The sequence below is a fragment of the Salmo salar genome, chromosome ssa15 (assembly GCF_905237065.1).
Source record: "Salmo salar chromosome ssa15, Ssal_v3.1, whole genome shotgun sequence".
NCBI lineage: Eukaryota > Metazoa > Chordata > Actinopteri > Salmoniformes > Salmonidae > Salmo > Salmo salar.
In genome coordinates, this window is record NC_059456.1 from 91,851,866 (window position 1) to 91,877,385 (window position 25,520).

The following is a 25,520-nucleotide window of genomic DNA, read 5'->3' on the forward strand; positions in this document are numbered from 1 at the left end:
AAGGTTCTGGATGGCAGGAAGCTTGGCCCCAGTGATGTACTGGGCCGTACACACTACCCTCTGTAGCACCTTACGTTCAGATGCCGAGCAGTTGCCATACCAGGCGGTGATTTAACTGGTCAGGATGCTCTCGATGGTGCAGCTGTAGAACCTTTTGAGGATCTGAGGACCCATGCCAAATCTTTTCAGTCTCCTGGCGGGGAAAAGGTTTTATTGTGCCCTCTTCATGACTGTCTTGGTGTGTTTGGACCATGATAGTTCGTTGGTGATGTGGACACCAAAGAACTTAACTCTCGACCCGCTCCACTACAGCCACCTCTTGACCCGCGCCACTACAGCCACCTCTTGACCCGCGCCGTTAATGGGAGCATGTTCGGGCCTGCCTTTTCCTATAGTCCACGATCATCTCCTTTGTCTTGCTTACATAATATGATATCTGAGTGAGAGTGACTAACAAAATCAGTGGGGGCCGGTCGGTAATTCGGCCATGATTACTACAAGTGTAGAAAGCTGGCTAGACTAATTAGACGAATTTACCAATCAAAATTATTTTAACTGAGATGGGCTAATTGAGGGAATGTCAGCATGTATCAAGACAAACTGCTGCAACAAAGTTTTGAAATTGCACCTTGTGTATTCTACTATTCTGACTCTCAACAGTAAATTGAGACTGGACTGAATGCTAATGGTGAGGACTGGATAATACTAATGTTTCCAGCAGTGTGTGTGTCTACCAGGGTGTAAGCTTTATGTTCAGCCTAAACTGGTAGCAGCAAACTGGCAAAAAATACATATAGTTATTGGCAAAATAATGAGAAAAAACAATCATTATATAAATTCAACTATGTAATAAACACTGGGTACCTACCAGTGTTGTGCAGTGTATATAAGGAGTGAAAAAGAACAGGTAGAGTAGAAATGTTCTTTACATTGTAAAATGACACATTATAAAAAGTGTGAACATCTTGTCTTTGTTTTATTCATGTTTTATTGGAGTTTCCTCTGGTGTTTCTTCCAGTTGCATGGCTACAGGGGTAAGGAGCCCCTAGGCCTTCAGATCTTCATCGGGACTGCAGACGACAGGATCCTGAAGCCTCACGCCTTCTACCAGGTCCACCGCATCACGGGCAAGACGGTCACCACCACCAGCTACGAGAAGATCATCAACTCCACCAAAGTCCTGGAGATCCCTCTGGAGCCCAAGAACAACATGAAAGCTATGTGAGAGTAGCTAGAGTAGTGACACATGCCATACACCACCCGTACAGAGCAGTGTCCTTTGCAGAACTGGGTTCAAACAGTATTTGTTTTCTTCTAATCTTTTTGAGCATTTTTACTCAGCCTGTCTCCAGTGCCACAAGATGGGCATGATGGATTTGAACTGATAAAACTATTCTATTGGTTCCATTGTGCCAGGCAAGCTCAATCAAGGATTTGAATGAAAAATAACAAACTAATTGAACACAGGTCTGATGTAATTAGCCATATCGGTTGTAATCATAATGCAACATTTGTGTACAGGATTTACAGTAGATCTCATATTGGTGTGTTTCTCACAGAATCGACTGTGCTGGGATCCTGAAGCTCAGGAATGCTGACATTGAGCTAAGGAAGGGCGAGACGGACATCGGACGGAAGAACACTCGTGTGCGTCTAGTGTTCCGTGTCCACATACCCCAACCCAATGGGCAACACATCTCACTGCAAGTTTCCTCCCATCCAATCGAGTGCTGTAAGTACTATAAATCCAACACATTTTTTATTTTTTTATTTCACCTTTATTTAACCAGGTAAGCTAGTTGAGAACAAGTTCTTAATTACAACTGCGACCTGGCCAAGATAAAGCAGTGCGACACAAACAACAACACAGAGTTCCACATGGAATAAACAAGGGTACAGTCAATAACACAATACAAAAAAAAATAAGTCTATATACAGAGTGTGCAAATGGCATGAGGAGGTAAGGCAATAAAGAGGCCATAGTAGCGAAGTAATTACAATTTAGCAAATTAACACTGGAGTGATAGATGAGCAGATGATGATGTGCAAGTAGAAATACTGATGTGCCAAAGAGCAGAAAGTAAATAAAAACAATATTGGGATGAGGTAAGTAGATTGGGTGGGCTATTTACAGATGGGCTATGTACAGCTGCAGTGATCGGTTAGCTGCTCGGTTAGTGAGGGAAATGTAAGTCTCCAGCTGCAGCAATTTTTGCAATTCATTCCAGTCACTGGCAGCAGAGAACTGGAAGGAAAGGCATCCAAAGGAGGTGTTGGCTTTGGGGATGACCAGTGAGATATACCTGCTGGAGCGTGTGCTACGGGTGGGTGTTGTTATTGTGACCAGTGAGCTGAGATAAGGCGGAGCTTTACCTAGCATAGACTTATAGATGACCTGGAGCCAGTGGGTCTGGCGACGAATATGTAGAGAGGGCTAGCCGACTTGAGCATACAGGTCGCAGTGGTGGGTGGTATAAGGGGCTTTGGTAAAAAAACGGATGGCACTGTGATAGACTGCATCCAGTTTGCTGAGTAGAGTATTGGAAGCTATTTTGTAGATGACATCGCCGAAGTTGAGGATCGGTAGGATAGTCAGTTTTACTAGGGTAAGTTTGGCGGCGTGAGTGAAGGATGCTTTCTTGCGAAATAGAAAGCCAATTCTAGATTTGATTTTGGATTGGAGATTTTTAATATGAGTCTGGAAGGAGAGTTTACAGTCTAACCAGACACCTAGGTATTTGTAGTTGTCCACATATTCTAGGTCAGAACCGTCCAGAGTAGTGATGCTAGTCGGGCGGCCGGGTGCGGGCAGCGAACGGTTGAAAAGTATGCATTTGGTTTTACTAGCGTTTAAGAGCAGTTGGAGGACACGGAAGGAGTGTTGTATGGCATTGAAGCTCATTTGGAGGTTAGTTAAAACAGTGTCCAGAGAAGGGCCAAGTCATTCTATGTGTCATAAACCTATGATTGTATGATTTTATGTATAATTCTGTCTATGCCTTCTATAGATGTGTCCTAAAGGTTGGTTTAGGTTTAACATGTGCATGTAGATTTTACACAGTGCAGTATATTTCCAGCTATGTTTCTTGCCTGTTTTCATTGGACTGACATAACACACATAGTAAGCGGGACTATATTTAAATGAGCTGGGAGTAGTACTGATGGTCCAGGCACACAGACATACAAAGCCTCTTTTATGATTAGGCTTGACAGCCTTTTTATTTGCACTGGCTCTATGCACACTCAAGGGACACACACACACACACACACACACACACACACACACACACACACACACACACACACACACACACACACATTACTCTCTTTATTATCTACATTTACGTCATTTAGCAGACACTCTTATCCAGAGCAACTTACAGTAGTGAATGCATACATTTCATACATTTTAAAAAAATTTTTTTTCTGTGCTGGCCCCCCGTGGGAATCAAACCCACAACCCTGGCATTGCAAACACCATGCTCAACCAACTGAGCTACAGGGAAGGCTGATCTCTCCTGAATGTCGTCACTTTAACCCTACCTACATGTGAGAACTTGTTCTCAACTGGCCTACCTGGTTAAATGAAGGTTAAAAAAATAGAAAACATTATCTCAATTACCTCATACCCCTGCATATTGACTCGGTACCGGTATATAGCCTCATTACTGTTTTGTTGTTACTATTAATTTTTATTTTTTTACCAATTTTTCTTACTTTTGAACTCTGCATTGTTGGGAAAGGGCTTGTATAAGTAGGCATTTCACATTAATGTCTAAACCTGTTGGGTGGCAGGTAGCATAGTGGTTAGGAGCGTTGGGTAGTTAAGAGATTTGGACCATTAACTGAAAGGTTGCTGGTTTGAATCCCTGAGCAGTCAAGGCAGTTAACCCCCAAAAACTGCTCCCTGGGTGCCTTATGATGTTGATTAAGGCAGCCCCAGCAGCGGTCTGATTCAGAGGGGTTCGGTTAAATGCAGAAAACACATTTTGGTTGAACGCATTCATTTGTTCAACTGACTAGGTATCACCTTGTTGTATTTGGCGCATGTGACAATTTGACGCATGTGACAAATTTGATTTGGTTCTCTCAACCCTCAAAAGTGTGTGTGTGTGTGTGTTTTTATGATTATGTAGTGCTGGCAACACCGAACCCCCCCCCCAAAAATCAGGTGCAAAGTTGTATTTGCACAATCGTACTATAACACCCCCAGCATATCTGTCAAAATGGCCGATAAGCAAGCAAAACTGTCCGTCGGTGATGTGGATGAAGAGACTAGCCTCCAGGTATCATCCTCAGTGTACTCACAGTACACTTCACAAGCCTCAGTGGAGATTGAATTTCAGTAATTAAGGCAGGACGATGACAATAAGCTTGAGGAAGTAACTACACCGTTCATGTGTACTAAATGTTTTTAAATTGAATTGCCACACAGACTACTCTAGAAGTAAACATGAAACAGCTAAATCGAGGGCAACTGCCCTTCTCATTCATTACAAGTGCTACCTGGCATGAATCAACTTCAGACTGCCGACAGTTGATCCAAAGGAATAAGGTCAGTCACTATAGATAGCAAGAGAAGTGCTGAGTCATTTAATGCTGTAACGTAATGGTTCCCCAACCCTGGATGCCTCCCTATGGGGCCCGAGAGTGGCGCAGCAGTCTAAGGCACTGCATCTCAGTGCAAGAGGCGTCACTACAGTCCCTGGTTCAAGTCAAGGCTGTATCACATCTGGCTGTGATTGGGAGTCCCATAGGGCGGCTCACAATTGGCCCAGTGTCGTCCGGATTTGACCAGGATTGACTGTCATTGTAAATAAGAATTTGTTCTTAGCTGACTTTCGTAGTTAAATACATATTACAAAAAGAATGACTAGATCCAAAATTCCCATTCAAGTTGATGGGTTTATGCACAGGTAACCATATTGAATGTAACCATGAGTGTTCCAGTTGAATTGCCATAGTCTGAGGAGCTTTTCCCATTCTAGTAATTATATTTCTATGGCTGCCTCTATTCTATTTCTATGGCTGTCTCTGTGGCCGTAGCTTCCTGATTAAGCTATCAGTCCAGGAAACCTACCGTTCCAGGAGAGAATACACTACAGTAGCCGTTCATTGTCTACTTCACATACAGGTCACAGGGTTTGTTGAACATATGCCAACATACGCTCCATTGCGTAATGATGATAGTGTTGGAGAGGTCCATCCTCCATATTCCTTCTTCCTCCTCCCCTCTGCCCCTTTCTGTACTGTAGGTTACTGCACACTGTCATTTGTTTCCACTGGACAGAGTCCCACTTCCATGATGTGCTCTGTGTGTCCAGGCCTCTAGCGTGTAGCCGCAATTTACATTACAACCTTCATTCATATCCTCCCACTGCACTAAATGTACTGCACTGTACCAAGTCATTGGCCTATATTAATGTTTACACAAATCTAATATTTGAAATACACAATGAGGAAGTATGGTTTTGAAATGAGTCGGTACAAGCATCATTTATTGAAATCTGCCAACAATTACCTTGAGTTCAAAGCAAATATCAAACTGACCTACCACAGTGTGTAATGTCAAGTCATAATAATACCATGCTCCGTCTGCTGTCCTGCAGCCCAGCGGCCAGTTCTCTACCCACTACGCCAACATGACCTGTCAGTACCACAGAATGTGTAACGTCATGTTCTCTCTTCCATCCCACAGCCCAGCGGTCGGCCCATGAGCTACCAATGGTGGAGAAACAAGACATGGATAGCTGCTCTGTCCTGGGAGGTCAGCAGATGATCTTGACTGGACAGAACTTCAGCTCTGACTCCAAAGTCATCTTTATGGAAAAAACCCATGGTGAGTATTCAGCCAACACCTCTGGGGGAGGGAGGAAAAGATAATGGCATGGTCCATATGCTGTATGATGTGCCGCCTCATCTATTTAAAATGTTATGGTTATTTTGATCCAGGAAAATGTTTGGCAGTATTCTTCTAACAGTTGCCAGATTCTGTTGCAAAAAACCTTTTGCATTATGTGCCAGAAGGGTTGCAAAAGTATTTACCCTCATAAACCAGCCATGATAATCAGACTTACAGTTATTACCCATGCTTTTAACACCACAGCCATTTATTATTACTTTACTCTCTTGCAGGGTTGGGGTCAATTCCATTTTAATTCCATTCAATTCAGGAAGTAAACCCAATTTAACATTTTCCAAATTGAAAAGCATTGAACAGAATTGAAATATCAGTGTACTTCCTGAATTGACTGGAATTGAAATGAAATTGACCCCATCCCTGCTCTCATTTTGTTCATGCCTTCACAAATTCAGCTACACAGTTTTAAAACGCACTTCCCCAGCACCACTTTGAAACTATTGTATAGCTAATGCCATGCTTCGTTTAACCTATGAATAGTTTGCATGATCCATCAGATAAGGCAGAAGCCTCACTCTCCTGTGCCCTCTCCTCCCCGCTTGTTATTTATGTGTTATGTTATCTTTATGCTGTTTATTTTGTTGTGCATGGAATAGGACCTCTGTTGCATGTTGTACACACACCTGTAGACAAGCTTCAAATACCTCAGTACATTAGGAAAATAAAAAGTTGCTACTAGCCTTGCTTGTGACATCACAGTACCAGAATTATATTACTGCATTATTGGTCTGCTCAATCCAGTGTTAGTTAGGTCTTGTGACACAACTATTTAAAGCTCTTAACTTGTACAACGGAATGGCGGAATCACCATTACAAAACCGATGGTGTCAGATATTGCTGTATGAATCAATGTGACTGAGTAAAAGTGACAAAGGCCAGCGTGCTCTCTGTCATTTGAATCCTGACCTTTCCTCCTCACTCACCGCTCAGATATTTGCATTCAGATTCCTCCTGATACTAAACAGTGGAGTCCTTTTTCAGATAAGAAGCTTATCACAGCAAGGTTTTGTTGTAGGTTTATTTTAGACTTCACCCAATTATTCAACAAGCTGACAGTATTAGTATCGAGTGCAGATTGTTCATGTGCTTCATTGACAGCTTACAGGATTGTACACTGTACTTAAGAGATGTACTTTGTTTGTCATAGTAAGAATATATATATATATATATATATATATATATATATATATATATATATATATATATATATATATATATATATTCTTACTATGACGTACTTTGTTTACAGGGTCAGCCATATACAGTTGAAGTCGGAAGTTTACATACACTTAGGTTGGAGTCATTAAAACTTGTTTTTCAACCACTCCACAAATTTCTTGTTAACAAACTATATTTTTGGCAAGTCGGTTAGGACATCTACTTTGTGCATGACACAAGTAATTTTCCCTACAATTATTTACAGACAGATTATTTCACTTGTTATTCACTGTATCACAATTCCAGTGGGTCAGAAGTTTACATACACTAAGTTGACAAGAGCTTGGAAAATTCCAGAAAATGATGTCATGGCTTTAGGAGCTTCTGATAGGTTAAATGACATAATTTGAGTCAATTGGAGGTGTACCTGTGGATGTATTTCAAGGCCTACCTTCAAACTCAGTGCCTCTTTGCTTGACATCATGGGAAAATCAAAAGAAATCAGCCAAGACTTCAGAAAAAAATGGTAGACCTCAACAAGTCTGGTTCATCCTTGGGAGCAATGTCCAAACGCCTGAAGGTACCACGTTCATCTGTACAAACAATAGTACGCAAGTATAAACACTATGGGACCACGCAGCCGTCATTCCGCTCAGGAAGGAGACGCATTCTGTCTCCTAGAGATGAACGTACTTTGGTGCGAAAAGTGCAAATCAATCCCAGAACAACAGCAAAGGACCTTGTGAAGTTGCTGGATGAAACAGGTACAAAACTATCTATATCCACAGTAAAACGAGTGCAACATCTCAAGACATCAGTCAGGAAGTTAAAGTTAAAGCAAATGGGTCTTCCGAATGGACAATGACCCCAAGCATATTTCCAAAGTTGTGGCAAAATGGCTTATGGACAACAAAGTCAAGGTATTGGAGTGGCCATCATAAAGCACTGACCTCAATCCTATAGAAAATGTGTGGGTAGAACTGAAAAAGCGTGTGCGAGCAAGGAGGCCTACAAACCTGACTCAGTTACACCAGCTCTGTCAGGAGGAATGGGCCAGAATTCACCCAACTTATTGTGGGAAGCTTGTGTAAGGCTACCTGAAACGTTTGACCCAAGTTAAACAATGTAAAGGCAATGCTACCAAAAATGTATTGAGTGTAGTATGTAAACTTCTGACCCACTGGGAATGTGATGAAAGAAATAAAAGCTGAAATAAATAATTCTCTCTACTATTATTCTGACATTTTACATTCTTAAAATAAAGCGGTGATCCTAACTGACCTAAGATTGGAATTTTTACTAGGATTAAATGTCAGGAATTGTGAAAAACTGAGTTTAAATGTATTTGGCTAAGGTGTATGTAAACTTCCGACTTCAACTGTAAATATGCCGCCCCTGGAGCAAATTAGGGTTAAGTGGCTTGCTCAAGGGAACATTGACAGACTTTTCACCTTGTCGGCTCGGGTATTTGAACTAGCAACTTTTCGGCTATTGGCCCAAAGCTCTAACCGCTTGGCTACCTGCAGCCCTAGGAAGTTGTCAGTTACAGTTTTCGGGACAGTCTTTGTTCTGCTGCTCTCTGTTTCCACTCTCAATACAGACTGTCTAGATGCATTTACACAGGCAGATGATTATTTAGCCACTAATTGGTCTTTTGACCAATCAGATCAGATGTTTTGCCAATAATTTGGCAAAATATAAGAACGTGGCTGCCTGTGTAAACGCAGCCACTGTGTAGAAAGGGATATACAGTTTATGTCCCCTAATTGCACCTCAATATCCTCAATACTGAGTCCACAGGGAAGAGCCTTATTGATCCATCTACAGCACTTACGGCAGCTACTTGGTTCATCTTGGCAGTCGTCACCCAAACACTGAACATAACATCAGCTCTTATTAAACCAGATGCATAACCTAGGGACTGTTTTAATGTAGCTTTTTATTCCTTGTTAGGTGGTGTGTTATGTTGTCTAGGTTTTGTTATACTGTACATAGCTTGGCCGTCCAGGATTTGTTAATCACCTTCCATAAATCACATCTACGTTTTTATTTGTGGTTCACAATAGTTTTCCTCTAGAGGTTGTTGTTTATGGCCCTCAGCAGTCTTAGGACTTTGTCTATGACGGCTATGGAGTAGCCTAGTTTTAAGATGCTTTGTCTGTTATTAGTCTTAGCATATGGTTGTGTCTCATTACATCTGGTTGTTTGTGGGCCGAGTGTGGGCCGAGTGTGGGGAGCTATGAGACATGGGCTCTCTGTGGGGAGCTATGAGACATGGGCTCTCTGTGGGGAGCTATGAGACATGGGCTCTCTGTGGGGAGCTATGAGACATGGGCTCTCTGTGGGGAGCTATGAGATGTGGGCTCTCTGGGGACCGAGTGTGGGGAGCTATGAGATGTGGACTCTCTGTGGGCCGAATGTGGGGAGCTATGAGATGTGGGCTCTCTGTGGGCCGAGTGTGGGGAGCTATGAGATGTGGACTTTGTCTATGACGGCTATGGAGTAGCCTAGTTTTAAGATGCTTTGTCTGTTATTAGTCTTAGCATATGGTTGTGTCTCATTACATCTGGTTGTTTGTGGGCCGAGTGTGGGCCGAGTGTGGGGAGCTATGAGACATGGGCTCTCTGTGGGGAGCTATGAGACATGGGCTCTCTGTGGGGAGCTATGAGACATGGGCTCTCTGTGGGGAGCTATGAGACATGGGCTCTCTGTGGGGAGCTATGAGACATGGGCTCTCTGTGGGGAGCTATGAGATGTGGGCTCTCTGGGGACCGAGTGTGGGGAGCTATGAGATGTGGACTCTCTGTGGGCCGAATGTGGGGAGCTATGAGATGTGGGCTCTCTGTGGGCCGAGTGTGGGGAGCTATGAGATGTGGGCCGAGTGTGGGGAGCTATGAGATGTGGGCTCTCTGTGGACTGCTTTAGCTAAAACTTGGATTTCTTCTCTACACTTTTTTCACTGGGCTTCCCTGCTGCTGGTTTACAACACACTGCAGTAATGTATATTATTGGAGACAGAAAGAAAAATGAAGAAAAAAAAGTATATCTACATAGAAGAGGGATTGCCATTGTGCTGTAGAGGTTCTCCATATGACATATGAGTTTTGGAACAGTGAGCCAATGAAATCCCTTTGAATGGGACAAAACTGGCTCTGTCTGGGGCCTTCTGTGGCTCCAGGACACGCGCACACACAGACAGAAGTCATGCTGGGCCTGCTCAGATCTTTCTGACTGCCTCCATTCCTAATTACCAGAGATACATGAAAATTCTAGAGGTATCCAGTAGAGTAGTTTTAGAACAAAACACAAACAAATATAAACACCAAGACAGCAGCAGTCATCACCTGTCGTTACTGTGTACTGAAACGGGGCGAGTTAACCATAAAACAAGAGAAAAAATAAAGAAATCTTGGCAAGATTCACGGAATCCACCTTTGTTCTGCTGACTAAAGGCCGATGATCTGAAACAATTTGATGGTGAAACTTCAAATTCCAATGGGAAGCAATTCAGGCATTCTTCAAAGTCAGGACAATCTTTGTGCTGCAAAGAAACATTATCTTTATTGTTGAATAAATGGTTTTTGCAAGCAGTAGGTATTTAGAATTAAATGTGGAGTGGAGCTTTATAGTTGATAACATCACATGCCCCGCGTACCTTCAAAATTACAGTATTCAGCAATCATAATTTATTTAAAAAACACAATTTCCATAATCATTTGTCGCAATAAAGAAAGGAAAACAAAAGAAAATTCCACCCCTGTCAAACGGATAAAAATGTATTCGATCTTTAAAAAAAGATCTCCTGTACAGTGCCTTGCAAAAGTATTAATTCCCCTTGGCGTTTTTCCTATTTTGTTCCTTTTAATTTAAATAGATTTTTATTTGGATTTCATGTAATGGACATACACAAACTAGTCCAAATTGGTGAAGTGAAATGAAAAAAATTCATTGTTTCAGAAAATTTGAAAAAATAAACGGAAAAGTGGTGGGTGCATATGTATTCATCCCCTTTGCTATGAAGCCCCTAAATAAGATCTGGCGCAACAAATTACCTTCAGAAGTCACATAATTAGTTAAATAAAGTCCACCTGTGTGCAATATAAGTGACATGATCAGTCACATGATCTCAGGATACATGTATATACAGTTGAAGTTGTAAGTTTACATACACCTTAGCCAAATGCATTTAAACTCAGTTTTTCACAATTCCTGACATTTAATCCTAGTAAAAATTCCCTGTCTTAGGTCAGTTAGGATCACCACTTTTATTTATGGATTTCTTTCCATTTGAGAAAATAGGTAGGCTCTTTATTTTGAAAAGGTGGTCAATCTAGTTTAAATGTAAAAGAATTGAAAACAACAGTTCTTTTTGTTGGTTATTTGTATGTTTTGGAGAGGAATTAATCTTGAAACATAAGTTGTGTTCTACTAGAGACTTACACATTTTACCAATTTGTAAGTCGCTCTGGATAAGAGCGTCTGCTAAATGACTTAAATGTTAAAAGTAAATGTAAAAATTAATTTTTTTTAAAATAATAATAATAGTAGATAGAATGATTTATTTCATCTTTTATTATTTTCATCACATTCCCAGTGTGTCAGAAGTTTACATACACTCAATTAGATTTTAGTAGCATTGCCTTTACATTATTTAACTTGGGTCAAACATTTTGTGGAGCCTTCCACAAGCTTCCCACAATAAGTTGGGTGAATTTTGGCACATTCCTCCTGACAGAGCTGGTGTAACTGAGTCAGGATGTAGGCCTCCTTGCTCGCACACGCTTTTTCAGTTCTGCCCACACATTTTCTATAGGCTTGAGGTCAGGACTTTGATGGCCACTCCAATACCTTGACTTTGTTGTCCTTAAGCCATTTTGCCACAACTTTGGAAGTATGCCTGGGGTCATTGTCCATTTGGAAGACCCATTTGCGACCAAGCTTTAACTTCCTGACTGATGTCTTGAGATGTTGCTTCAATACATCCACATAATTTTACCTCCTCATGATGCCATCTATTTTGTGAAGTGCACCAGTCCCTTCTGCAGCGACACACCCCCACAACATGATGCTGCCACCCCCGTGTTTCACGGTTGGGATGGTGTTCTTTGGCTTGAAAGCCCCACCCTTTTTCCTCCAAACATAACAATGGTCATTATGGCCAAACAGTTCTATTTTTGTTTCATCAGACCAGAGGACATTTCTCCAAAAAGTACGATCTTTGTTGTAAACCGTAGTCTGCAAACCGTAGGCTTTTTTATGGCGGTTTTGGAGCAGTGGCTTCTTCCGTGCTGAGCGGCCTTTCAGATTATGTCAATATAGGACTTATTTTACTGTGGATATAGATAGTTTTGTACCTGTTTCCTCCAGTATCTTCACAAGGTTCTTTGCTGTTGTTCTGGGATTGATTTGCACTTTTGCACCCAAGTACGTTCATCTCTAGGAGACAGAATGCGTCTCCTTCCTGAGCGGTATGACGGCTGCGTGGTCCCATGGTGTTTATACTTACGTACTATTGTTTGTACAGATGAACGTAGTACCTTCAGGTGTTTGGAAATTGCTCCCAAGGATGAACCAGATATGTGGAGGTCTACAATTTTTTTTCTGAGGTCTTGGCTGATTTCTTTTGATTTTCCCATGATGTCAAGCAAAGAGGCACTGAGTTTGAAGGTAGGCCTTGAAATACTTCCACAGCTACACCTCCAATTGACTCAAATTATGTCATTTAGCCTATCAGAAGCTTCTAAAGCCATGGCATCATTTTCTGGAATTTTCTAAGCTGTTTAAAGGCACAGTCAACTTAGTGTATGTAAACTTCTGACCCACTGGAATTGTGATACATTAAATGATAAGTGAAAGTCTGTCTGTAAACAATTGTTGGAAAAATTACTTGTCATGCACAAAGTAGATGTCCTAACCGACTTGCCAAAAATATAGTTTGTTAACAAGAAATGTGTGGAGTGGTTGAAAATGAGTTTTAATGACTCCAAACTAAGTGTATGTAAACTTCCGACTTCAACTGTACACCTGCTCTGAAAGGAAGCGGCACCATGAAGACCAAAGGAGCTCTCCAAACAGGTCAGGGACAAAGTTGTGGAGAAGTTGGGTTGGGTTATAAAAAAATATCCAAAATCTTGAACATCCCACGGAGCACCATTAAATCCATTATTAAAAAATGGAAAGAATATGGCACCACAAACCTGCCAAGAGAGGGCAGCCCACCAAAACTCACTGACCAGGCAAAGAGGGCATTAATCAGAGAGGCAACAAAGAGACCAAAGATAACCCTGAAGGAGCTGCAAAGCTCCACAGCGGAGATAGGAGTATCTGTCCATAGGACCACTAAGTCGTACACTCCACAGAGCTGGGCATTACTGGAAGAGTGGCCAGAAAGAGCCATTGCTTAAAGAAAAAAATAAGAAAACACGTTTGGTGTTCGCCAAAAGGCATGTAGGAGACTCCCCAAACATATGGAAGAAGGTACTCTGGTCAGATGAGACTAAAATTGAGTTTTTTGCCCATCAAGGAAAACATTATGTCTGGCGCAAACACAATACCTCTCATCACCCGAGAACACCATCCCCACAGTGAAGGATGGTGGTGGCAGCATCATGCTGTGGGGATGTTTTTCATCGGCAGGGACTGGGAAACTGGTCAGAATTGAAGGAATGATGAATGGCGCTAAATACAGAGAAATTGTTGAGGGAACCCTGATTCAGTCTTCCAGAGATTTGAGACTTGGAAGGAGGTTCACCTTCCAGCAGGACAAAGACCCTAAGCATACTGCTAAAGCAACACTCGAGTGGTTTAAGGGGAAACATTTAAATGTCTTGGAATGGCCTAGTCAAATCCCAGACCTCAATCCAATTGAGAATCTGTGGTATGACTTAAAAATTACTGTACACCAGCGGAACCCATCCAACTTGAAGGAGCTGGAGCAGTTTTGCCTTGAAGAATGGGCAAAAATCCCAGTGGCTAGATGTGCCAAGCTTATAGAGACATACCCCAAGAGACTTGCAGCTGTAATTGCTGCAAAAGGTGGCTCTACAAAGTATTGACTTTTTTTTGGGGGGGGGGGGGGGGGGGAATAGTTACGCACGCTCAAGTTCAGGTTTTTTGTCTTATTACTTGCTTGTTTCACAGAAAATATTTTGCATCTTCAAAGTGGTAAGCATGTTGTCTAAATCAAGTGATACAAACCCCCCAAAAATCTATTTTAATTCAAGGTTGTAAGGCAATTGTCAGTGTCAGTATAATGGAGGTGAGGAATAGAGTCAAGCGCAGGACACCGAAATGAGTAAAATAACGTAATTGACTTATGAGTTTTTCTAGAGTAAAAATCCACGCAGGGATAAACAATCTTGACAAAACACAACTAACACGACAAAGAAGAAAACAATAACACACAAAACATCATGAGAACCAGAGGGTTTAAATAGGGAAATAATCATAACGAGATGGGAACCAGGTGTGAACAATCAAGACATAACAAATGGACAAAGAAACATGGATTGGTGATAGCTAGAAAGCCGGTGACGATGACCGCCGAACGAACAAGGAGAGGCACCAACTACGGCGGAAGTCATGACATCAATGAAATAGGAAAAATGCCAGGGGGGTGAATACTTTCGCAAGCCACTGTATCTGCCGTTTCCATTCCACGTCACAATCATTTTTTTTGCAACTTTGCTTTTGTAGAATAAACCTGAGTTAATGGAAACCTGCCTAGTGACATGAACTCATCATCAGTGTCATTTCCAACAAGTTGTTGACCTTTCATCTTTTTCCAGTTTTAAATTACTGCAATATAATATAAGAAAATAAAATGACACCAACAGCTAAATGCAGATAACAGCAACAACACCTACGATGGGAGGTTCCCAGCACATTAAATATGTTCAGCACATAAATGTTACATTGTTGAGCAAAACCTAACCTTGAGTTTCAAGCAATGCCTTACAGTATGACAGTTGTCAAAATCAACAATATCAGAGTATTGGTATACATAAAACATGGTGTAAAACAAGTGGGTTAGTATCTCCTCTAAAATCTCTTCATACCCAGACAGGTTTTAGTCTCAAAAACCTGACCCTAGGAAACAGTGACTAGGGTCTGGTTTCAGTGATGAACTCCTTTGGCATAGAGGAACTGCATCACTGTGTATGTCACTACCTTATCCGCTTGAATAAAATACAAAATAGTAGCTAGCAAGATGGAGATCACGGAAGTTATTTTTAATGAGTGCATTTCACAAGTGGCTAGTTTGCATCAGCTAAAGCCACTGCATAGGTTTTGCCTGCAAACATTGGTTCTGAATCATGACGTTCTGGCATGTCTGCCTTGTGTTTTTGTTCGGAGAGTCCCTGGAACCCCCCCCCCCTATCAACGTAGGCAGTGACGTAGTTCATCTATGCAAAAAGAGTCCATCATTGAAACCAGATCCTAGTCACTGCCTCAGATATTAAAGACAGGTTTGGCCTGTTTTTGATCAGTAGTGTGTATCAACCATTGGACCAATGTTCTCTATCACACTTTCTTTATAGAATATACTTTTCTTTACTTTTAAAATATTACCAATATTGCTTGACACACAGTAAATATGTGATTGTATGTATGATTTCATACAATATGTTATGATAAATGTGCGGTCAGGTAATGGTTTCACTTCATGGTAAATCCAGTGCCTTCAGAAAGTTACGTTAGAGCCTTATTCTAAAATTGATTTAAAAAAAAAAAATCCTCTGCAATCTACACACAATACCCCATAATGACAAGCTGAAAACAGGTTTTTAGACATTTTTAGCAAATGTATTAAAAATAAAAAACAAATACCTTACTTGCATAAGTATTCAGACCCTTTGCTATGAGACATGAAATTGAGGTCAGGTGCATCCTGTTTCCATTGATCATCCTTGAGATGTTTCTACAACTTGATTATATAAGGTCCCACAGTTGACAGTGTATGTCAGAGCAAAAACCAAGCCATGAGGTCAAAGGAATTGTCCGTAGAGCTCCGAGACAGGATTGTGTCAAGATACAGATGTGGGGAAGGGTACCCAAAAAGGTCTGCAGATTTGAAGGTCCCCAAGAAAACAGTGGCCTCCGTCATTCTTAAATGGAAGAAGTTTGGAACCACAAAGACTCTTATTAGAGTTGGCTGCCCAGGCAAACTGAGCAATCTGGGGAGAAGGGCCTTAGTCAGGGAGGTGACCAAGAACCCGATGGTCACTCTGACAGGTCTCCAGCATCCCTCTGTGGAGATGAGAGAACTTTCCAGAAGGACACCCATCTCTGCAGCACTCCACCAATCAGGCCTTTATGGTAGAGTGGCCAGACAGAAGCCACTCCTCGGGAAAAGGCACATGAAAGCCCACTCTGAGTTTGCCAAAAGGCACCTAAAGACTCTCAGACCATGAGAAACAAGATTCTATGGTCTGATGAAACCAAGATTGAACTCTTTGGCTTAAATGCCAAGTGTCACGCCTGGAGGAAACCTAGCACCATCCCTACGGTGAAGCATGGTGGTGACATCTTGCTGTGGGGATGTTTTTCAATGGGAGGGACCGGGAGACTAGTCAGGATCGAGTCAAAGATGAACAGAGCAAAGTACAGAGAGATCCTTTAAAAAACCTGCTCCAGAGCGCTCAGGACCTCAGACTGGGGAAAAAGTTCACCTTCCAACAGGACAATGACCCTAAGCACACATTCAAGACAAAGTTGGAGTGGTTTTGGGATATGTCCTTGAGTAGCCCAGTGAGAGCCCGGACTTGAACCCGATCGAACATCTCTGGAGAGACCTGAAAATAGCTGTGCAGCAATACTTTCCAAAGGCATTGTATATAGCTGTCTTTGGCTGTAGGTGAGCAGAATGGTGGAAGGGTAAGTGGTTAGGAAAGAGATATAATCTATGTGACACAAAGAGCCTTCTCTAACTCCATGTTAATCATATGGCCTATGGGTTCGTGGCAGGAAGACAGTGATGTGATGGGTTAAACTAGGCGTTGTGTTCTGAGACAGGTGGAGATTCCCCTCTCATGCTGTCACAATCTGTTGAAGAGACAATAGAGATACAGCTGGGATAGTTCATTTGTTATTGTTTAGAGTACATTTTTCATTGGTCTGCAACTTATTAAGCATAGTACCAGTAGCACACATTATTTGACCATTGTTTATTTTTTTTACCTCTCCTTGTTCAGTGTTCCTGTATTTTCTGTGTCCAATAGGGTGTTGAAATATACACTGAATTATTGATTTGACCTGAAACAACCCTTCCCTTATCTGTCTCTGCAGATGGACAGCAGATTTGGGAGATGGAGACAACAGTAGACAAAGATAAATGTCAGCCTGTGAGTACCAGTCCTTTCATAGATGGCCCACTTCTCCATGTCTGAAACAGTGGTCAAACCAGTCACTGATTATACTGTGTGGATTGATCGTCTTAGTTTTTTTTCCTAATTTGATTTAAAATAATAATGTCCTACTTTATCAACTCTGATTATAATCTTAAATAATAATGTGACAGATTAATATGAACTGAAAATGATGTAATTTTGTAGAGTCTGCTGTTCGTTGAGATCCCTTCCTATCGTGACCCATCTATCTGCCATCCTGCCAAAGTGAACTTCTATGTTATCAACGGGAAGAGGAAGCGCAGCCAGCCACAGCACTTCACATTCACCCCATTGGCAGGTAGGTACCATAAGCATCAGCAATAAGGAGGCTCTGAGCCCCTTTAAGTGCTCTGAAAGAACAATATAATGATTTAGGAATGATATCAAGTCAAATGTTATTCCATGTCATTAGTATGTCACATTGATATGCTTGGAGTAGTAGGACGTAGTTACTTTAAGCAATATGACTCATATCTCTGTTGTCTTCCGTCTCTCCCACAGTTCCCTCCATTAAAACAGAGCCTGTGGATGACTATCCTTTCGCCATGCCCCAGATCCTGGGTGTTTCCCCGCAGTCCTACTACCACCACAGTCCTGTGGGGATCATTCATCCAGACAACAGCCTGGTCTCCAGCATGGCCTCATGCCAGCAGGTCCGATCTGGCCTCCCCACCCCCGGCCCAGACCCCCGCTTCCAGCAACAGAGCCCAGCCATTGTGTACACCCACGGGGGCAAGCGTCTGAGCGGCAGCCCCGAAGGGCTCTACCAGCAGACTGAAGGGATGGGGATGATGCCCGACCCACACCGCTCTGTCCTGGTCCACACAGGCTCCCCAGTCCAGCAGCAACACGGAGGGGGCCAGGGCCAACACCCCTCCATCATCCAGTTCTCCCCGACCAACCAACACCTGCTCAGGGGAGGCGACCCTCCACCTCTCCAGCCTGACAACCAGCAGCATATCATCTACTGTGATGGCTTCCCTCAGCAGGCTGGAGCCCAAGCTCACTCCCCTGTCCCGGCCCACTCCCCCCAGCATTACCCCACCACGGTGATCCAGCAGCAGCCCTACATGCCCAAGGTGGTGCCCAAGGGTAGGTCTTCTCCTGGAGGGATGGAAGCCCAGAGATGCCCCCCTAGAGAGGAGCAGAGAGCCAGCCTCCCTGGAGGACAGGTCACGGTCAAGGAGGAGAACCTGGATCAGATGTACCTTGATGACGGTGAGTGTAAGTTAGTGCCAGGGTTTTATACATCAATAGAATTAATGCTCTTGAATGATGCATGGTGGTGTAACATCCATGTTGTTTTTTATTTTATTGTCTGAATCACAACAGCATTGGATAGTCATAATTTTGGCAAATAATAATCACTGTTTGCAAAAAAGACTGCAGTGTTCAATGCATGGCTGAGCATGTAGTGGCATAGAGTAGGCCTAGGCTAAAGGCTATATCAGATCCATATCTTCTTTCTTTTTGTGTTTATAAACACATTTCATGCAATTCTACTACACCTTCTGTCTAGAGACATTAGCAGAATCTTTTTTAATATGACAAAAATGACAGGGTACTATAGGCCTATATTGCTAACACTGACAAATTGTACAATATGAAGTCCATTTAACCTGGAGGAGGAAATGATCGTCCAAAACAAAGTTTCAAGTGGAACTGACCTAATTCTAAAAAGTTAATACGTGCACAAGGCACTCACAGGGGATATGGCCAAAGTGCTACGCTGGTGCCAATAAGACTATTCGCTTAAGTTGCAGATTATGATAAGTACTGTAAAAGACAGATTAGTCTTTTTATTGTCTTCTCTTTACAGCAATAGCAATTTTCTTTCCAAACTATGTTTTATTTTGATTAAATTAGAGAAAAAACACAGGATATTAAAATATATGACATTTGACTATTTTCTATTCGTTTACATATCTAAACTTGGTGAACGGGAATAGGAATAATATCAAATTTCTCTCTTGCAGTAGCCAACAAAGAAATGTGTGCACTGTTCACAATTTTTTTTTGCAAACAGCCATGAGGCTGCAGTAATACTGTTACCAAATCTTGTCCTATGCTAGTCATCACATTAGGAATTGGATTTTGTTATTCTGCATAGATGCATGCATTGCTTTATTATAAAGGTGATTGGTCAGTACCCCCTGCTCAAAACAAATTCTTGCAGCTATGCCTTGTATGCAACCATCTAATCTAGGTCTACTAAAAGGGAGACAATAATTGTACAATATGACGTTTAACCTGGAGGAGGAAATTATTGTCCAAATACGAAGTTTCAAATGGCACTCAATGATGAAGAGTGAATATGCGCACTCACTGGGGCTGAAGACGATGCTCTCCACTGGTGTTAATAAGATACTCAAATTTGAGAATTTTGATAACTAGAAGACAGATTAGTATTGCTTTGCAAACGATGTTTTCCCGCGATTGTATTTTAATTATTGTGATATGCATGGGCCTATATTAGCAGCTTTTCACTGACAGTCACAACTCAACAATCATTTGTTTGGTATTTGCCACGAGTTCTGCCCAAATTGTGGGCCTTCCAACTGTAGGCTATATGCTTGTGATTTAAAAAATTTCTTGAAGCGAATGATCATCTGGGGCCAAATCATGCTTGCTGGTGTACTAGCCTATTTTGAATGATTGTATAGGCAGGAGTAATTACATAATTGAGGCAAACATAATTGAGGCAATTCAGCTTTTTACTTTTGGACACGCCACGCTGCCTCTCTCAATTACATTTAATTCAATTGAGGGCTTTATTGGCATAGCAAACATATGTTAACATTGCCAAAGCAAGTGAAATAGATAATAAACAAAAGTGAAATAAACAAAAAGTGAAATAAACAATCAAAAATGAACAGTAAACATGACGATCACTAAGTTTCAGAGAAATAGAGACATATCAAATGTCATATTTTATGGCTTTGTACAGTGTTGTAACGATGTGCAAATAGATAAAGTACAAAAGGGAAAATAAACAAGCATAAATATGGGTTGTATTGACAATGGTGTTTGTTCTTCACTGGTTGCCCTTTTCTTGTGGCAACAGGTCACACATCTTGCTACTGTGATGGCACACTGTGGTATGTCACCCAATAGATATGGGAGTTTATCAAAATTGGATTTGTTTTCAAATTCTTTGTGGGTCTGTGTAATCTGAGGGAAATGTGTTTCTATAGTATGGTTATACATCTGGCAGGAGGTTAGGAAGTGCAGCTCAGTTTCCACCTCATTTTGTGGGCAGTGTGCACATAGCCTGTCTTCTCTTGAGAGCAAGTCTGCCTACGGCGGCTGCTCTCAATAGCAAGGCTATGCTCATTGAGTCTGTACATATTCAAAGCGTTCCTTAATTTTGGGTCAGTCACAGTGGTCAGGTATTCTTCCACTGTGTACTCTCTACTTAGGGCTAAATAGCATTCCAGTTTGCTCTGTTTTTTGGTAAATTATTTTCAATGTGTCAAGTAATTATCTTTTTGTTTTCTTATGATTTTGTTGTGTCTAATTGTGTTTCTGTCCTGGGGCTTTGTGGGGTCTATTTGTGTTTGTGAACGGAGCCCCAGGACCAGCTTGCTTAGGGGACTCTTCTCTAGGTTAATCTCTCTGTAGGTGATGGCTTTGTTATGGAACGTTTGGGAATCGCTTCCTTTTAGGTGGTTGTAGAATTTAACGGCTTCTTGGTTGGTGAGTAAACCCCAGACCATTTTATTTTTTATTTTATTTATTTCACCTTTATTTAACCAGGTAGGCAAGTTGAGAACAAGTTCTCATTTACAATTGAGACCTGGCCAAGATAAAGCAAAGCAGTTCGACACATACAACAACACAGATATACACATGGAGTAAAACAAACAGTCAATAATACAGTAGAAAAATAAGTCTATATACAATGTGAGCAAATGAGGTGAGATAAGGGAGGTAAAGGCAAAAAAGGCCACGGTGGCAAAGTAATAAGTACAATATAGCAAGTAAAACACTGGAATGGTAGATTTGTAGTGGAAGAAAGTGCAAAATAGCAATAATGGGGTGCAAAGGAGCAAAATAAATAAATACAGTAGGGGAAGAGGTAGTTGTTTGGGCTAAATTATAGATGGGCTATGTACAGGTGCAGTGATCTGTGAGCTGCTCTGACAGCTGGTGCTTAAAGCTAGTGAGGGAGATAAGTGTTTCCAGTTTCAGAGATTTTTGTAGTTCGTTCCAGTCATTGGCAGCAGAGAACTGGAAGGAGAAACGGCCGAAGGAGGAATTGGCTTTGGGGGTGACCAGAGAGATATGCCTGCTGGAGCGCGTGCTACAAGTGGGTGCTGCTATGGTGACCAGTGAGCTGAGATAAAGGGGGACTTTACCTAGCAGGGTCTTGTAGATGACCTGGAGCCAGTGGGTTTGGCGATGAGTATGAAGCGAGGGCCAGCCAACGAGAGTGTACAGGTCGCAGTGGTGGGTAGTATATGGGGCTTTGGTGACAAAACTGATGGCACTGTGATAGACTGCATCCAGTTTATTGAGTAGGGTATTGGAGGCTATTTTGTAAATGACATCACCGAAGTCGAGGATCGGTAGGATGGTCAGTTTTACGAGGGTATGTTTGGCAGCATGAGTGAAGGATGCTTTGTTGCGAAATAGGAAGCCAATTCTAGATTTAACTTTGGATTGGAGATGTTTGATGTGAGTCTGGAAGGAGAGCTTACAGTCTAACCAGACACCTAGGTATTTGTAGTTGTCCACATATTCTAAGTCAGAACCGTCCAGAGTAGTGATGCTGGATGGGCGGGCAAGTGCGGGCAGCGATCGGTTGAAGAGCATGCATTTAGTTTTACTTGTATTTAAGAGCAGTTGGAGGCCACGGAAGGAGAGTTGTACGGCATTGAAGCTCGTCTGGAGGGTTAACACAGTGTCCAAAGAAGGGCCAGAAGTATACAGAATGGTGTCGTCTGCGTAGAGGTGGATCAGAGACTCACCAGCAGCAAGAGCGACATCATTCATGTATACAGAGAAAAGAGTTGGCCCAAGAATTGAACCCTGTGGCACCCCCATAGAGACTAGCAGAGGCCCTGACAACAGGCCATCCGATTTGACACATTGAACTCTATCAGAGTAGTTGGTGAACCAGGCGAGGCAATCATTTGAGAAACCAAGGCTATTGAGTCTGCCGATGAGGATGTGGTGATTGACAGAGTCGAAAGCCTTGGCCAGGTCAATGAATACGGCAGCACAGTATTGTTTCTTATCGATGGCGGTTACGATATCGTTTAGGACCTTGAGCGTGGCTGAGGTGCACCCATGACCAGCTCTGAAACCAGATTGCATATCAGAGAAGGTGCGGTGGGATTCGAAATGGTCAGTAGTCTGTTTGTTGACTTGGCTTTTGAAGACCTTAGAAAGGCAGTGTAGGATAGATATAGGTCTGTAGCAGTTTGGGTCAAGAGTATCCCCTCCTTTGAAGAGGGGGATGACAGCAGTTTCTTTCCAATCTTTTGGAAACTAAGACGACGCGAAAGAGAGGTTGAACAGGCTAGTAATAGGGGTTGCAACAATTTCGGCAGATAATTTTAGAAAGAAAGGGTCCAGATTGTCTAGCCCGGCTGATTTGTAGGGGTCCAGATTTTGCAGCTCTTTCAGAACATCAGCTGACTGGATTTGGGAGAAGGAGAAATGGGGAAGGTTTGGGCGAGTAGCTGTGGGGGGTGCAATGCTGTTGACCGCGGTAGGGGTAGCCAGGTGGAAAGCATGGCCAGCCGTAGAAAAATGCTTATTGAAATTCTCAATTATAGTGGATTTATCGGAGGTGACAGAGTTTCCTATCCTCAGTGCAGTGGGCAGCTGGGAGGAGGTGTTCTTATTCTTCATGGACTTTACAATGTCCCAGAACTTTTGAGTTTGTGTTGCAGGAAGCAAATTTCTGCTTGAAAAAGCTAGCCTTGGCTTTTCTAACTGCCTGTGTATATTGGTTTCTATCTTCCCTGAAAAGTTGCATATCACGGGGGCTGTTCGATGCTAATGCAGAACGCCACAGGATGTTTTTGTGTTGGTTAAGGGCAGTCAGGTCTGGAGAGAACCAAGGGCTATATCTGTTCCTGGTTCTACATTTCTTGAATGGGGCATGCTTATTTAAGATGGTGAGGAAGGCATTTAGAAAAATAAAAAAAATAAAAAAATAACCAGGCATCCTCTACTGATGGGATGAGGTCAATATCCTTCCAGGATACCCGGGCCAGGTCGATTAGAAAGGCTTGCTCGCTGAAATGTTTCAGGGAGCGTTTGACAGTGATGAGTGGAGGTCGTTTGACCGCTGACCCATTACGGATGCAGGCAATGAGGCAGTGATCGCTGAGATCTTGGTTGAAAACAGCAGAGGTGTATTTAGAGGGCAAGTTGGTTAGGATGATATCTATGAGGGTGCCCGTGTTTACGGCTTTGGGCTGGTACCTGGTAGGTTCATTGATCATTTCTGTGAGATTGAGGGCATCAAGCTTAGATTGTAGGATGGCTGGGGTGTTAAGCATGTCCCAGTTTAGGTCACCTAGCAGCACGAGCTCTGAAGATATATGGGAGGCTATCAGTTCACATATGGTGTCCAGAGCACAGCTGGGGGCAGAGGGTGGTCTATAGCAGGCGGCAACAGTGAGAAACTTGTTTTTAGAGATGGATTTTTAAAAGTATAAGTTCAAATTGTTTGGGTACAGACCTGGATAGTAGGACAGAACTCTGCAGGCTCTCTCTGCAGTAGATTGCAACACCGCCCCAGTGAACTGGCCAACCTCTGGCTAACCGCTGGCTAGCTTCTGTTGTGGATTTCAGATTTGAGGTAAATAATACTTTCTTTTTTTTAATTGGTAAGGTGGGTTGCAGGAGAGTGTTTTGAGGTTGAGTTTTTAGAAAAAAATATATTAAAAGATATGCGAAGAAAAGATGTAAATATATATATACACATGGGACGCGACAAGACGAAGGACAAAGACGTCTGACTGCTACGCCATCTTGGATACTAACCATGAAGGGCAATGGGTTCTATAACTGATTCAAGTAACTGATCCTAATTGGGATTTTGAATTTTATGTTCCTTTTGATGGCATAGAAGGCCGTTCTTGCCTTGTCTCTCAGATCATTCACAGCTTTGTGGAAGTTACTTGTGGTGCTGATGTTTAGGCCAAGGTAGGTATAGTTGTTTGTGTGCTCCAGAGCAACGGTGTCTAGATTGAATTTGTATTTGTGGTCCATGGCAACTGGACCTTTTTCAGAACACCATTATTTTTGTCTTACTGAGATTTACTGTCAGGGCCCGGGTCTGGCAGAATCTGTGCAGAAGATACTGGAGAGAAGCACCAGATCATCAGCAAACAGTAGACATTTGACTTCAGATTCTAGTAGGGTGAGGCCGGGAGCTGCAGGCTGTTCTAGTGCCCTCGCCAATTCGTTGATACATATGTTGAAGAGGGTTGGGCTCAAGCTACATCCCTGTCTCACCCACGGCCCAGTGGTAAGAAATGTGTGTTTATTGCCCATTTTAACTGCACACTTGTTAGATTTGCACACTTGTTTTTCCCCCAAAACCACTTTCCATCAATTTGTATTGCAGACCCTCATGCCAAATTGAGTCAAAAGCTTTTTTGAAATCAACAAAGCATGAGAAGACTTTTCCTTTGTTTTTTAGTTTTTTGCCAATTAGAGTGTGCAGGGTGAATACGTGGTCTGTCGTATAGTAATTTGGTAAAATTAATTTGACATTTGCTCAGTACATTGATTTCACTGAGGAAATGTACGAGTTTGCTGTCAATGATAATGCAGAGGATTTTCCCAAGGTTGCTGTTGACACATATCCCACCGAAGTTATTAGGGTTAAATTTGTCTCTACTTTTGTGGATTGGAGGGATCAGTCCTTGGTTCCAAGTATTGGGGGAGATGCCAGAGCTAAGGATGATGTTAAAGAGTTTAAGTGTAGCCAATTGGAATTTGTGGTCTGTATATTTCATCATTTCATTTAGGATAACATCAACGCCACAGGCCTTTTTGGATTGGAAGGTTTGTATTTTGTCCTGTAGTTC

At 42.2% G+C, this 25,520-nt stretch overlaps 1 protein-coding gene across 5 annotated transcripts in view; it reads left to right on the forward strand.

Annotated features, from left to right (window-relative positions):
* LOC106572627 (nuclear factor of activated T-cells, cytoplasmic 2) overlaps positions 1-25,520 on the forward strand; it is a 58,697-nt gene that overhangs the window by 17,415 nt on the left and 15,762 nt on the right. For 4 of the 5 annotated variants that reach the window (XM_014146982.2, XM_014146983.2, XM_014146980.2 and 1 more), the window contains exons 4-9: positions 1,019-1,221; positions 1,560-1,732; positions 5,699-5,839; positions 17,366-17,421; positions 17,632-17,764; positions 17,968-18,690. In XM_014146982.2, the coding sequence (XP_014002457.2) occupies positions 1,019-1,221; positions 1,560-1,732; positions 5,699-5,839; positions 17,366-17,421; positions 17,632-17,764; positions 17,968-18,690 (1,429 nt within the window). The remainder of the gene's footprint in view (positions 1-1,018; positions 1,222-1,559; positions 1,733-5,698; positions 5,840-17,365; positions 17,422-17,631; positions 17,765-17,967; positions 18,691-25,520) is intronic. The other variant, XM_014146981.2, reaches the window with a different exon arrangement.